The sequence below is a fragment of the Aspergillus saccharolyticus genome (assembly GCF_003184585.1).
Source record: "Aspergillus saccharolyticus JOP 1030-1 unplaced genomic scaffold BP01scaffold_53, whole genome shotgun sequence".
NCBI classification, from domain to species: Eukaryota; Fungi; Ascomycota; class Eurotiomycetes; order Eurotiales; family Aspergillaceae; genus Aspergillus; species Aspergillus saccharolyticus.
In genome coordinates this window covers 94,075-108,958 of record NW_020290663.1, presented here as the reverse complement: position 1 = coordinate 108,958, position 14,884 = coordinate 94,075, and the positions used below count along the sequence as shown (strand labels likewise).

Here is a 14,884-nt window from a genome sequence, read left to right as displayed (position 1 = left end):
TGTGAAGGATGAGCTCAGAACTGATGCTACCGAAGGGGCTATAAATAAGCTAATGGATGTCATTCCCTGTGTGCTTTCAGGCGAATGAACCCCGGATTGCTATTGGAAGAATATTGAAAAGGCCTGTAAGCCTACGACCGACAAAGGATAACACTTGGAGAATTGCACTGCCAAGGGTACTGGCATCAAAGGTCATCACTATTTCTAAATGAAAAGTTGCCCGCAGCTTATCGAACGATAATCTCCATTATTTCTTTCCTCCTACATCATAGGCTCATTGGACCTAGGTACAATGAATTTATTATTATGTGATGAGATCTTGATCTGTTTTCTGTGACTAGAGTTGACAGGCAGGAGCAGAGTGGCGTTTAACCCCTGCATTATGCTTTCATCCCTCATAGACGACCTCAGAATATATTGTTTTTACTAAGCTTTATTCGAGCAAGTTCTGTACATGAGCGTAGGCATAGTAGGGAATAAAAACCCTAACCTGAGCAATAGAGAATACATCGCATCGATTCTTCTCGCTTAGATTAGCTTTAGGAATGTAGAACCTACACAGTACCCTTGCTAGCAGATTGGCTTGCTCAATCAGGTGCGTGGCTTCGAACCCAGACATAGAATCATCACCGTATCTCTCTCTGTCGTAATACGCGGTCTACAGACAACCAGAAGAGATCTCGGACAACTCTAAGGCTGACCATCCCAGCCAGACAAAATGACACAAGAAATCCGAGGCAGCCAATCTGCCAGAAGAATTGACGGGCCTGACAATGCCAGCCACCAAATTGAGTATCGAATCTGCTGAATCTAGAAGAGCGAAGATCGGCAAGTCATTCCTGGTATGCACGTCGCCACATCAGGAATGCTCTCTATATCATTGTACTGCCCGCGCCTAGCAGCATTTCCTGAAAATGGAAATTCTGCTCGATTGGGATCTTCTTCTTCTGTGGTGGGTTGCGTCTTGCAACGTCATAGCCTGCTCTTGTATATACTTAAGGCCCTCGGCGCACACCAGAAGTATTCACAATTGGAGCATGCGCTCTGCGACAACCCAGGCCATTGCGATTTGTTTCTACCTTTCGTCCACAAACACAACCACAGCGGAACGAGATGACCCAACATCCAACCCAAGCCCCGGACAGGTATGCCTCTACTCACTGTCACTACAGCAATCAGACAAACACTAAACGTCCGACAATGCCAGCGAGGCGAAGAGTCAATTCTGGGCCCTCACCAAACGACCAAACAAGGTCAAAGACTCTGACCTTGCCGACCTCTTCGACAGCCTCCCACCGGTTGCTCCGGAGAAGCTCCTGTCCGGCAGATGGAAGGGCTCTGTCTTCCATAGCGGCCACCCCGCCGAGAAAGCCATCATGGAAGACATGAAGTTCGCCGGCAAGGACCTTGTCTCCGTCAACGAGGGATATCTTATGGTGTTTGACGCGGCGGGGAACTGGACATGGTTGGAGGCGTATGGGAAGGCCCGGGTATGTTCCCTGTCTGCTATTGGGGGTTGACTTCATTTGAGGAAGAGAATGAGATGATCTAACCAGTGCGGAATCAGCTGCGGGAGGTCAAGTTTCGAGGGGTGGTGTCCACTGCGATTCTCTATGACAAACAACCGGTGATTGATCATCTGAGATATGTGTCTGATGATGCGGTGATGGTTGCGGTGGAGAGTAATGGGGCTGTGAGTGGGGCGGTAGCACCGTTTTATATGTATATGCAGAGGGTTGTGTTGGAGTAGATAGAAAGACACGATATGGTCGATTGCTGTTAGAATTTCAGTCTACGAGCACTTGACTCACTCACTCAACTGGAATGTGTTTCTCAGATGAGGCTAAAATGAAGCTCGGAGGGAGGTTCGGCCCCGAACTCGGCCCCAGGAAATAGCGTCCCATCGGGAAATCTCCGAGCCAGTCCACGTCTCCAACCCTATATAGAAAAGCCATGTCTAAAGCATTTCCAGTCCTCGCTGATTGTCTGGTATAGACAAAGTGTGTGTGTGTGTGTGTGTGTGTGTGTGTGTGTGTGTTTTGTTCTACATTCTTTCAATCTCTCATCATTATGTCCGCCGTCGAGAAAAATAGCATGTCCTCGGACAATACTATGAGCGACCAACCTAGCACTCCCAAACCCCAACTTTCCCAGAAGGGGGCTTGAAAGCATGTTTAGCTGTCTTGTCTTGCTGGTGTGTGATGTTCAACACATTCGGCTATATCAATGCATTTGCGTACGCCACCTCAGCCCGAGCAATGGCTCTGAGTTGACCCTCCCAGCATCTACGAAGCATACTATAAAAGCACCTTCCTCCACGCCGAAAGCGCCTCCAACATCGCCCGGATCGGCTCGCTACATGCCTTCTTCATGTTCTCCGCCGGCCTCATCTCCGGCCCCTTGATGGACCGCTATGGTCCGAGGGTCAGTGACTAACTGCTCCCCAGGTCTCATCATCCTCCACTAACATGACAGCCCACCAGATCATCCTAATCCCCTGCTCTCTCCTCTTCATTCTCTCGATCATGCTCACCAGCCTCTGCACGGAGTACTACCAATTCCTCCTCGCCCAAGGCATCCTCGGCGGCTTCATGAACGGGCTCACCTACACCCCAGCCCTAACCGCCGTGAACCAATACTTCCTGCGCCGCCCACCACTCGCGATGGGCATTGCCTCGTCCGGCTCCTCCGTCGCCGGCGTCATCCTCCCCATCGCGCTGGATCGCATGCTGCACAGCCCCCGCCTGGGCTTTGGCTGAAGCGTGCGCATCATCGGGTTCCTCATGCTCACCCTCAGCCTGATCGCCTGCCTCTCGATCTCGACCCCGTCCGCGCGGCGCCAATCCGGGCCCCTGCTAAACCACCGAGCCTGGCGCCACCCGGCCTATACCTACCAGGTCGGGGGTCTTTTCCTCGTGATGTGGGCCCTCTTCACCCCCTTCTTCTACGTCCCGGCCTTCGCGCAGTCCAGCCTGCACCTCTCCACCGACCTCTCCAATGCCCTGATCTCGATCATGAACGCCGGCTCCTTCGCCGGCCGGCTGCTGACCGGTCTGCTCGCCAACCAGATCGGCCGATTCAACGGGTTGGTCGTGTCTTCTGCGATCTCGGGGGTCCTGATCCTCAGCTGGCTCGCCGTAGACTCCCCGGGGGTGATGATCGTCTTCTCCGTGCTCTTTGGCTTCTTCTCCGGGGCGGTCATCGGGCTGTTCACCGCCACGCTGCCCAACGTGATCGGCTCGTATTTGGGGATGGCGCTCGGGGTGTTTAGTCTGGCGTGTTTGACGGGGCCGCCCATCACGGGGGCGATGATCACTCGGTATGGCTCGTACGAGGCGGCGATGGTGTTTGCCCGGGTGAGTGCCTTGCTGGGTGCAGTGGTGATTGCCATCGCGAGGGTTTGTTTTGCAGGGTGGAGGAGAGTGGCTTAGTTATGGGATGTGTTGATTGCCGTGGTTGCAGTTGGCATGGTTGATACAAAAAAAGCATCCGAGGTCTATCGTCATCCGCGTTTACTTATAGAAGGAAAGGGAGGGGAATTCTCGATGAATAAAAAAGCAATATCGTCGCAATCATCCTTTCGTGCTCCACGACCGCCGTACAGCTACATCCATGGGGATGTGATAAAGAATCAAAAAGAAATGACGTCCTAGGAGAGGATCGAACTCTCAACCTCACGATTAACAGTCGTACGCGCTAACCAATTGCGCCACCAAGACGTGCTTGTTAGAAGTGTCTTGGTTCTTTGCAATATAACCACTACGCATCCTTGTCGGCAGAAGCAGGGGCAGTTCTATCCCTCGCAAGTTGAAGTTTGAACATGAGCCTCAATGGTACTGTATCACTTTATCGCCTAAAGGTCACTGTATATCAATATCTTTTCAAGGTACAGTACTCGTAGCCCTCCTATTAGAACTGGCGATGGCTTCCGAAGCCGATGGTGGTGGTCAGGAAGTACGATTCGACCTGTATATATATATATTTCCCTCAACCACAACCTCAAGTTGTTACCACAATACCCAAAACTATCCGAAATGCAATCCAATCTTCACACCGAACAAACCCCTAAATGACATACTATACAAGAATCTCACAACCCCAATATTCAACCCCAAGGAAGCCTCATTGTCTGTCTTGAATGGCACGAATCGGAGCTCCCAGCCTCAAACACCCCCGACCTCCGCATCCTCCCCGGGGACCCGACGGGGGAATCTCACCCTATTTTCTCGCCGGCCAATCACCATCAACCCTCCCTCCCACTTGAGATTCCACTCGGGGTTTCTTTACCCCTAAGTTTCACATTTCGGTGGAGGGATTGGGTGGATCTCATCACTACCCTGGCACGCAGACTTGGTGGCCCTGTCGATCGGATTTGAGGGTACGGATTCATCTTTGGTTTCTAAGTGAAACGTTCGCGGGCTTTTTCTAAAAATTGCGCTTGGGTCTAAGGCATTAAGGGTTGGGTGTTACGAGAAATGAAGGGACCTTATGGTGTATTGTATGGGGACCTAAAGTATTTGGCTCAACAGCATGCGGGTGTCCTGCACAGGAGTTTGAACCCTGCAGTGGAAGTGTTGGCTCTGGGCAACGGCCCTCGCTTGCTGTACTTCTTTCGATCGCAAGTACAACCCATACGAGTCTGAATCTAGTTTGTGACTGTCCCCGAGTGGTGAGGACTGATAAGAAAGGGTGATAGTGAGCTCCAGCTATAAAATTATAAAGCTTCAAGAAGGTACAAAGACTCGAATTGAAGAACCATAATAATCACAAATCACAAGATGTCCGTCACGGATATCCCCCCCCCAGACACCCCCTTTAATACACGGGAACCTTGAAGGCAGGGAACTCGTAGGTCCACGTGTCAATCGACTTCTGGTCATGGACACACGCGAAGCTGCTGCTGTTGCTGGTCCACAGCGGACGGGTGGGCCACTGGCACAGCATCTGGGTCTCCCCGGCGTAGTCGCCGGAGGAGACGGTGGCGTTGAGACGGGAGGGCTTGACCCCGTTCTCGACCCAGTTGATCATGATCGCCATGTTGTCCTCGGGGTAGGGGCCGGGCTGGAGGGAGTTGGTGCCGCAGTGGGCGGCGCCGGGGATGAGGTAGAACTGGTACCAGTCGGCCATCTTGGTCAGGGACTCCGAGGCGGAGAGGTCGCCGTACATGACGGCGCGGACGGACTGCCAGTAGTGCACGGAGGAGGCGGCGGGGACGGAGGGGTCGGACTCGCCGTGGTAGTGCAGCAGCTTGCCTCCGGAGGCCTCGAACTCGGTCAGGTCGGGCACGGTGGTCTGCAGGCTGTCGAGATAGCGGACCATCCCCGTGTGCATCCAGTCGACCAGGGTGTCGTAGGTCACGTTGTCGAGGTTGGACAGGTTGTCAAGGTTCAGCAGCTGCACGAACTTGGTCACGTACTCGCCGCCCGTCGAGGGGATATCCAGCTCCCAGCTGTCCGTGTCGGAGTTGTATTCGGTGTCGGCGTCGGAGAGCTCGGAGCCAATCTGCCACGAGAGGTAGGCCCGCTCGCCCTGCGTGTTGTGCAGACCGTCGTAGATTGCCTGCGCCAACTGCACCCCCTCGGCGGTCACGGTGCCGTTCTGCGCCGGCTGGTAGCTGGTCGTGCTGCCCTCGGCGCGCTTGCTGAAGCCGAAGCCCAGCGAGGTGTAGTTCTGCTCGGCGCAGTAGTAGGACTCGCCGATGATGGAGGTGAGGTTGAAGTTCAGCATGCAGAGGTCGGTCCGGGAGATGACCCCGTCAGTGCGGCCATCGAGCGGGTCGCAGGCCTCGATGGTGGCGTTGACGATCTTCTCCAGCATGCAGGGCTCGGGGTAGTAGTCCATGGTGTGCTCGATGGTGGCGGGGAAGACGTGGTTGACCTGCTGCTGGGCGAAACGGAAGGCTAGATAGGGAGTTAGGGTAGGGGGTCCTGACACCGGGGGTAGGACATCAGCTTACCGGGAGCTCCGGTGATGGCACCATCGTATTCGGATCCCCAGCGTTGGACCTGGCTCATACCCTCGCGACCGCCGTCGGAGCAGCCCTCGTAGTAGGTGTAGATCTTCTTGTCGCTGTCCAGACCGTAGAAGCCGCGCGTAAGCGGTTTGGCGACCTGGGTCATCTCTCCCAGCGCCTGGTAGCCGAACATGTAGGTGGCATCCCAGTTGATGGAGCCGTTGCCGTAGAGCACGACCTCATCGTAGCTGTAGGAGAAGGCGTCGTAGCCGGCATCGGTGGCCCCTGCATCAGTTAGAAGAGTGGCTACTAGGTATATTATGGGAGGGAGGCATTGGACCACTACTTACCCGAGGCTGCGCCGTACTCGAGACCGCCAGTGGCATCGCTGGCGAGCGAGAAACCGCCACCACCCGCCACGTAGAAGCGGTTCTTGAACTCCGAGGGGCTAGGGAAGGCATACTTGAGGACGACCTTGTCGCCCTTGCCGGGGTGGGTGTAAGCGACAGTCACGTTGCAGTAGGTGTAGCTGTCAGCGCGCTTCTTCATGCCACCCATGCCCCCGCTGGAGGTAGTCACGCCCGCGGTGACGGACGAGGGGATCAGGTTGATGCCTAGGAGGGTGCCATTGGACGGCAGAGCCGACTGAACGTTGGAAACAGTACACAGGTCCGAGAGCGACGTGGCATGGGCGGTTGCGGCTGCCAGAGCAGCAACAGCTGCGTGAGAGAATTTGCCCATGGTAGGCCTGAAAAGACTGACTAAAAGGGTGGTAGACTTGATGAAAGAAGGGATCGTCATGGAAGGGAAATGCCCTTCTATTTAGCAGGTATTTAAGCCGGTAACCATGAGCAGATACCACGGGGGGTGGGTATCAAGTTGAGGCAAAATTAGGGCATGGATGGATCCATGGATAGCCGGACGGGAGGCGGAAAGTACAGTTTCTCTCCCTTCATCCCTCGTCACCCGCTTGCGTGGCCCTCCCCGGGATTGAGGGTCGAAGGGTTCTCCGACCCTCCGAGACTGCCTCTCCTCGGGCTTCAGCTTATAAGTGAAGTTATTTACCTGAGAATCTGCCAAGCCACCGGATCTTTCGCGTGCTGTACCAGAGGTTTGCCTCGCCTGCCTTATTTTCGCCCCTTGACTTGAGCAATGTGGATGGTTGCTGATGTGGTATAATATCTTCTTTCATTCAGTAGATCACCACCAGACCATCAATTGCCCTTCAAGCAGCCCATCACGCTACAGTCTCATTCTTGAGTGTACGTAGAGATGCTCACGAGCGGGAATAAGCTTATCCGCGGTCCCCACTGATCACCGATCTGGATGCATGAGGGTCTTTCCCACCAATCCATGATGCTGTTGGCGCGTTTCTTCATCCTGCCACTGACGCACCGGTCTGGCTCTCGTGACGACTCCGACCCTGCCCCTGGCGAAACCTTCCAACATGAACTGCACGGCACCGGTGACGGCTACCCCGCGTGCGAACCGAGTAGGTCCCACGTTACCGCATATTTCTTGATTGTCGACATCTTGCACACCCTGCCACCGATGTCGAGCTGGCCACTACCACGCTTGGCGGCCTCGTCAGCTCGGCCATAGTTCACTGACCGGTGGTGTGCATCAGCCTGCTTCATCTATCTGAGAATGAGCTTGGCCTGGCAGCCAAGCCGTGAAGACGCATTATTGGTTTACGGATGCTGGACTGGTGTTAGGTGCGTGTGAACTAGACCAGTGAAGCATTGTTAGCCTGTACGCGGCATCAACCGGGCCCCATGGACAGCTGCCAAGCCGATAGAGATGCAGCTGTGCAGATCCTCATCTCAGTACGGAGTAACATCCTACTGTTTGTTCGCGTCCGCCTGCATCCGTCTGCCTGAAGCGATGGTGCTTGGTAGGCCCAGTAATGTGACTGGCTTCAACTTTCTCATGACCATGCACGCATGCTGGAATTCCAAGCTTCTGCACGGTTGGTTTGAAGCTGACGCGTCAGACCGTCAAGGGCTCCTGACGCACGTCCCGTCAGGAACCTTGCGGATAGGGCAGTGGTAAGCTGCAGGCTAAAATCAAAGTACCCGGTGTTCCGGTGGGTCGGTATAGCTAGCGGGTCTAAGTAACTAGTAGTTAACTACGGGTTTGGAATTACGTACGCCTGAGTTCCTGGGGATACTGTTTGGACATCTTATCTCACTCAACCGAATGAGATAGGTGATTGTGACAGGCTTGTTTCGCTGTCATTCTCCGTGCTCCGGTTTGGAGATAATCAGGGAGTGAGTGGAGAGACGGATCTCGGCCCCGTTGACCTGTCTCGACCTGTCTCGTCTTGTTCTCGGAGATGGAACATGTCAAGGAGTGTGGAGCATCGTAAATGCCTCAGAAAGTGATGAGGGTTCTTGTCTACGAAACCACCGTCACTTTTTAGTAGTCCACGATATGTTCCGTACTGCCTCGAATCAGCCCTCATGTCCACAGATGTACTCCATCGTCACAATAGAATCGAGGATACTCGCGAAAATCTACCAAGTTCCTTCTGAGCGAGTCTACTCCACCATGGTTAGTCCACACATCCAGGAATCCAGACTCATGCCAAACAAGGCGCATCGTTCTCCCTGACGATCCTCAAACTCGTCTAACCAATTTAGATCTGCCTTAAATATAAGTATTGATCAGTCAGCGGCCCCTCTGACCTTCTACGATTGGCTGTCTTTGAGACGCTAAGCCAATGCGGGTCATCAGGGCAGGGTTCCTGCCGCTGACTAATTGGCCAGTCCCTGGACGGCCTCGACACCTGATTTTCGGGGTGGAGGATACGCGTCTTCCTTCACGGAGCAGGCAATAGTTTAGGAAGATTCATTCACCCAAGACAGATTGGAACCACTTCAGGGCTGGTCCGAAGCAGGCCCATGCAGCGGGCAGATGTCGGCCTACTGGTTCTGCAACATGACCATCAGCCTTTCTGAGGGTTAGGGCTTTGTTCGGTGGCATGCATTTGGTAGTAGTATGCGATGAAAACACAGTCCCGCGATTGACTCGACTAAAGAAATGAAACAGAGAATTTCAAGCTCACGCAGAACACATTCTAACACGGTTTCCCAGCCCGTATTCATCCTGCCGACAGAGCAAGGACGAACACACCGAGATAGTTAGACCGGAATTCTCACCGTCTACTGTACTGTTCACACCATGCGGGAGCTTCCATCCCTACCTACCCCCTAAAGAGGCAAAGATTGCAAATGGCATGACAAGTCGCTAGATGGTCGGTGTTACAGGCTGCGAGAAATAGACGGTAACCCCTGCAGGGAGGGATGAGGCCGGACAGCCATCCCGGGGGAGATGGCTATGAACGACGGCGGTTAGGGCTGTAAAAACTTGGAAAGATACGATGGACCAGCCGGTTTATGACCCGGTGTCTCTGCAAAGCACAGCACGATTTGAAGTCCCCGCGGTGCATTCTGGACGTATCGCCCTACTAAATGCTAACGGCCATCTGCCCTGCAACTGATATGATCAGGCGATAGAACACAACAACCAATTCCCATCCTCAAGTACTAACCACCGTTCAAATCAACCTTCAGACCCAACCCTCCAGCGAACTAGTAACTACCTCCCTATGCCTCCACCGTATCCCTCTCGCGAAACATTAACACCGCTCCAGCCTTGGGCACAATCGCCGACCGCCAGTAGAAATACCGCTTCTCGGGCCGTTGACTGCCCTCCACGGGCAGTTTCACCTCATATTGCAGCAGGATCTGCGCCAGCACAAGCTTCAGCAGCAACGAGGCGTAGTACCGTCCGGGACAGGCGCGTTTGCCGAGGCCCCAGATGGGGAAGGTTGCGTCTGCGTCGGTGAAGTCGGATGTTGTTGTCACCACCGTGTGTTTCGGAGGGGTGGTGTGGGTTGGGGGTGGGGCTTCACTCTGGGGTCTTTGGGTGCTGCTGCTGCTGCGGCTGCGGCTGCTGCGGATGAACCGATACGGATCAAAAGTGAGTGGATTGCTGTAGAGGGCTGGATCCCTCAGAATCGGCTGCAACGGGATACAAGCCACATCGTCCTTCGCGAGGGAGGTCCCATCACTCAATACCCACGGCTGCACCACCTTCCGACGGAGGGAAATCGAGTCTGTCGGATGCAGCCGCGCAGATTCTTTCAGGAAGCTCGTAAGCAGCGGCAGGTGCGCTGGGTTGGGCAGCAGACGCGGTGCGTGCGCCTCCCCCGACGCCGCACTGGCAGCGCGCACCTCCGCGCGCAGCGCCGGCACGTACTCCGGATGCAGACACAGGTCGTCGAGGGCGTAGAACAGACACATGGCGGGCTGGTGGACGGAGGCGAACCACACCCCCAGCAGGACCTGGATGATGCGGCGCGCCGGCCACTCGCGCTGCTGGTGCTTGCGCGCCGCCGCGTTGACGAAGAACTGGATGCAGTCGGCGTGCTTGGCGGCGCTCTCGGGGTCGCGGATGCGGCCTTCCACGATGGGGGTGAGTCGGTCCAGCAGGATGCGCAATGCGCGGTGGCGGCGCATCAGGTACGGGGCGGCGTAGGGGGCCAGCCAGCCGGGCAGCAGGCGCAGGGCTTCGGCGGTCTCCATGAGGTGCTCGGGGTACTCGAGGGCGGCGTCGAGGAAGGTCGCGTCGGTGGAGACGTCGGGACCGAAGAAGATGAGGGCGTTGGCGGCGGTGATCATGCGCTTGGCCATGGGGAAGATGGGCCGCGCGCGCCATCCCCCCGACGACTGGCCCTCCCCAATCTCGGCGGCGAGGGCGGTGGCGATGCAGTCGTTCAGCGGCCGACTTAGGGCTGGCAGGGCGGCGCGCAGCTCGGCTTGGAGGGCGCGCTGGTGCACCGTCCCGTTGGCGCTCATCGTGTCGTCGAAGCCCAGCCCGTTCATGGTGTATTTCGGTTGGAACATCTGTCGGGGTCAGACCGAAGAACCTGGGCCGGCCAGCGAGACCAAAAGCCGGGGCAGACATACATCTTTCGCCAGCGCGTGCAGAGACAGGTGGGTGTCGGGGGCCTGCACCAGCTGCTTGATGTGCTCCCTCGACGAGAAGTGGACCTGATATCCTTCTGGGGTGGGAATGGCATAGGCGCCCTCGGTGGTCTGTACACGAGTTGAGCTCAGTGACGGTGTTTCCGGGGGATAGGACGGACTTACGTGCGCTTGCTGCACCAGTTCAGGCCCTTGCAAAAGATATCGCAGTCGGCTCACCACCCTGAGCAGGGGGATCGACGGCTCCACGAGGAGGACATTTTGACGTCTCTAACATGGCATCAGCATGGTTCACTCCAGTGCTGCAGTAGATCTACCGGCTCCTGGGCCTTGGCTCGCATCCCACAGCGAATGAGCCAACCGCAAACCAAGACCGACAGCACGGCCCAAGGAACGGCCCCAAGATTGAAGGTTACGGTTGACAGTGAGGATTGCATGCCGTCTGTCACCAGGCAAAGGTCTGTAGAACTACAGAATCATCACGACCGGGGGGGGAGCAGCACCAAGCATACGGATACAGGCCAACTACAAAAGGAGCCGCAGCCCACGGCCCAGCTACCATCCACCAGCCCAAGGATCAGATGCTTGAGCCATCATTGCAGATAAGGAGCGTTTCGCCCGCGGGGGATCCCTCGAAATGAAGCCCTAAGCGGATGGAGTTAGACAAGCAATTCATCCTCCCGTGCGGAGGAATGCCAAGTTTGGCACAGACCCTATATTCATCGATAATAATCTACGCTACTCTACGCTAGTTTAGAACCTGCAGGAATACGAGGTTAAATAGTGGCATCACCCCGCTCGTCTTGCATCGGATTCGCTATCAGGACTGCTCTGTTCTGCACGTGTGTTCACGCGTGGTTGGCCCTAAAGATAACACCTGCGATCCCCGGTCTTTCGTGATCCTCAGAATGAAACTGCCCTCTTCTTTCAGCCGCAGCCGGTGTACTGTGCAGTGTGCACTGCCATGCTCTTAGGAATAGTGGTTCCGATAAGCCAGTCAGCTCATAGCCGCGGACAAGTCCGCATCAGGCCAGCAATATTCGCGATATTAATCTATCGTGCAGCCCAGTCGACGTGGCGAAACCGAAACCCCGGCTGGGCCCTCGGTCGAAGAAGCCCCTCCAATCCCTATCCTTGCTTTGGCGGCCAAGCAGCTCGGTCACGAATGTGATGGCCCAGCCGTGGCTTGCATCGTTCATCGGAGAAACTGGGTGGTCAATATAAGGACGAGTAGTTTTGGGGCGGTTACCTCTCGACCTCACCCTCCTTCCGTTCCACTGTCTTTCTGCTGCAGTGTCTGGTGCATCATGTACGCTCTTCCTGCCACCGACTTTGGGTTCATCCAGGATCGATTGAGCCTGCTGGACACCATCCTCTATGGCGTCGTAGCTCTCGGGTTCTGGCGTCTGTGGCGCTTCACCGTCCGTCCGCTGCTCAGCCCCAACTCGCCGCGTGAGATTCCTTACTGGTTTCCCTGTGAGTGCGACTTTAGCAGAAACCGTGATGATCTCCTGCTGACACACACACACACACACAGTCGTTGGTACGGCCTGGTTTGCCTGAATGCTCGGACCCCTTCGTGAACGGCGCTAATGATTCGGGGCAGGCCATGCCATCCCGATGCTAAGGAATCCCCATGCTCTGCTATCGTCTGCCGTGTGAGGATCCATGCCCCTTCGAGTCTAGCACTCGCATATCCCCCCCCTCCCTCATGGCTAATCCGTGTCTTCACAGCACGTACTGCCAAGGCAGCGGCGAGCCGGTCGCCATCAACGTCTTCGGGCAGAAGATCTACTACATCCTCTCGGAGCAGGATGCGACTGCGGTGCTCAGGGAGCCCCCGCAGCTCACGCACGTGGAGCACCTGAAGAACCTCCTCCGGGGGCTGGGCTGCTCTGAACGGGGCATCTCGGAGATGGACCACGAGTCGGAAGCCAAAGCCCAGGCCCCGCCATTAGTCCTGGTCGCAGAGGAGCTCATGCGCAAGCAGCTCCTCGAGAAGTCCTTAAGCCCGGCCATTCTCTCGCGCTCGCTGGAAGTGCTCGAGTCGCACATCCGATGGGAGGCCCTGGAGGCGCCGACCCTGCTCCACCCCGCGGAGGATGGCCAGCGCCGCACCGTCTCGCTTTACAAGTGGGCGCAGACGGCGATCATCCACGCGGTCACGACCGCCTACTTTGGCGCCGCCATCTGGGACCTCTCCCCGTCCCTGGTCGAGGATCTGGTGTGTCTGGAGAACGAGCTGTGGAAGCTGCTGTTCAACCTCCCCCGGCCGTGCGGGAGGGCGGTGCGTCTCGCGCGAACCCGCGTGCTGCGCTGTCTGGTCGACTACATGCGGCTGCCCGCCGCGAGCCAGGAGGACCAATCCTGGGCAGTGCGTCAGTCCCTCACGGAGATGCGGCGGCGCGGGCTGAGCGAGGCCGATATGGCCGCGTATTTGTTGATGGTGCTTTGGGGGTGAGTCCGTAGCCAGCCATCCATCCCTGTTCTATCGACCTGCGTGAGTGAGATCTGACGAACGGGAACAGAGCCAACGCCAACGTCTTCAAACTCCCCTTCTGGATCCTCGCGCACATCAGCACCCACCCACCCACCCTGCACGCCGTCACCGCCGCAGTCGACACCCTCATCTCCCAGAGCACGGCGGCCGGCGAACCCCTCTCCGCCCTCGCAGTACGCCTCGAGCAGAACCCCCTCCTCTCCGCCCTGTACAATGAAGCTCAGCGCCTCACGATGAACTCCAGCTCGGCGCGCAGCGTCGCGCAGGCGGTGACCATCAACGACCGGGTCTATGCCGCGGGGGCGCACCTGCTCGTGCCCTACCGCCAGCTGGCCATGGGACACCCGATTCTGGGCCGCGAGTGGGACCGCTTCGACCCGGACCGGTTCCTCGCCCACCCGGCCCTGGCGCAGAGCAAGAGTTTCATCCCGTTTGGCGCGGGCAAGCATAAATGCGTCGGCCGGTATCTGAGCAAGCGCTTGTCGCTGACGTTTGCGGCGCTGGTGGTGCGGCGGTTCCGCGTGGAGGCGGTGCTGGATGGGGTTCCGCAGGTAGGGTTTACTCCCGTCTCCTCGGGGCCGGGGGGGCCGGTTCGGGGTGGAGATGTACGGTTGGTGGTGGGAAAACGCGATGACGTTGGGCTGTAGGACTATCTATCGCTGTGGTGTTGTGGTGACTGTGGTGTGTGTGGTCGATATTTGCATGGCACTATACTGTAACTACTAAGAAGTATTCCGTATAGACTGGACATACTTCCGGTGGCACCGTCGAATCACCAGCGGATTTCGCCTGGAGATGGACCCCTAATACCTAGATAGGCCAGGCTGGACGAGATATCCACTTTCATCCCGCGGATGTATCGAGTGAAATGGTCCAGAAACGCGGGACAGAAGGGGGAATATCCCCGGAGACTCCGTGAAGCCCTGCAATGCAACCAAAAAAGAAAAGGCATGGAATCCGAGGCCACTGACTGGCTCCATCCCCCAACGCTCGGTGCGTAGTGCATGCATGCAGACAAGCGTGTGCGTATCACAAGCGCAATAGCAATAGCAATAGCAAAAGCAATAGCAATTAAAAACATCATCTGCAAGACAGTCATTGGCGCCGAGCGCTGAGGGAGGGGTTGATCCTGCAGCCACGCTTGGTAAGCCCAGCGTCTAGAGCCATTCGCTCCCCCCCCCACCACAACGACATCAAGCCCAAGCCACCCAACTCTCGCAGAGCCTTGTCCAGACCAGCACCGTCTGAAGATGCGGGCCGGGGGGAATCCCAGGCGCAGGTTTTGGACCCCACGAGAGTCAGTCCGTCATCCCCTCCATCAGGCCTCCCGGTCTGCTTCTCGCTTCGCACTGTCGGAGCATGGCGACGCTTGACCTGAGGAATCTGACATGCAGGAATGTTTGCACGGGTCCTCACGCTTGTGTGCGTTCCGCTCGGGCT

General features: G+C 56.6%; 4 protein-coding genes and 1 non-coding gene across 5 annotated transcripts; 2 read left to right on the top strand and 3 right to left on the bottom strand.

The window, feature by feature from the left end:
• Positions 1-1,376: 1,376 nt before the first annotated feature.
• BP01DRAFT_377341 (putative MFS transporter) lies at positions 1,377-3,431 on the top strand (the record flags this gene model as incomplete). The annotated part of the gene is made up of 5 exons (XM_025577006.1): positions 1,377-1,490; positions 2,130-2,236; positions 2,283-2,424; positions 2,484-2,677; positions 2,762-3,431. The coding sequence occupies 5 exons, from the start codon at positions 1,377-1,379 to the stop codon at positions 3,429-3,431; spliced, it is 1,227 nt and encodes a 408-aa protein (XP_025427060.1).
• A 214-nt stretch (positions 3,432-3,645) lies between these two features.
• Positions 3,646-3,719, bottom strand: BP01DRAFT_t296. Its single transcript has one exon. It is a non-coding gene; the product is annotated as a tRNA-Asn (tRNA).
• A 1,096-nt stretch (positions 3,720-4,815) lies between these two features.
• BP01DRAFT_306720 (putative tannase) lies at positions 4,816-6,694 on the bottom strand (the record flags this gene model as incomplete). The annotated part of the gene is made up of 3 exons (XM_025572248.1): positions 4,816-5,900; positions 5,957-6,238; positions 6,304-6,694. 3 exons carry the CDS (start codon positions 6,692-6,694, stop codon positions 4,816-4,818), a joined length of 1,758 nt encoding a protein of 585 aa, XP_025427059.1.
• A 2,867-nt stretch (positions 6,695-9,561) lies between these two features.
• On the bottom strand, positions 9,562-11,546 carry BP01DRAFT_408414 (putative cytochrome P450; the record flags this gene model as incomplete). The annotated part of the gene is made up of 4 exons (XM_025578816.1): positions 11,313-11,546; positions 11,110-11,214; positions 10,927-11,055; positions 9,562-10,863 (listed from the first exon to the last, which is right to left on the bottom strand). The coding sequence occupies exons 1-4, from the start codon at positions 11,379-11,381 to the stop codon at positions 9,562-9,564; spliced, it is 1,605 nt and encodes a 534-aa protein (XP_025427058.1). The 5' UTR covers positions 11,382-11,546.
• Positions 11,547-11,825: 279 nt separating this feature from the next.
• BP01DRAFT_395389 (cytochrome P450) lies at positions 11,826-14,243 on the top strand. The gene is made up of 5 exons (XM_025578391.1): positions 11,826-12,420; positions 12,482-12,487; positions 12,551-12,602; positions 12,679-13,401; positions 13,473-14,243. The coding sequence occupies exons 1-5, from the start codon at positions 12,252-12,254 to the stop codon at positions 14,089-14,091; spliced, it is 1,569 nt and encodes a 522-aa protein (XP_025427057.1). The 5' UTR covers positions 11,826-12,251; the 3' UTR covers positions 14,092-14,243.
• The last annotated feature ends 641 nt before the right edge of the window (positions 14,244-14,884 follow it).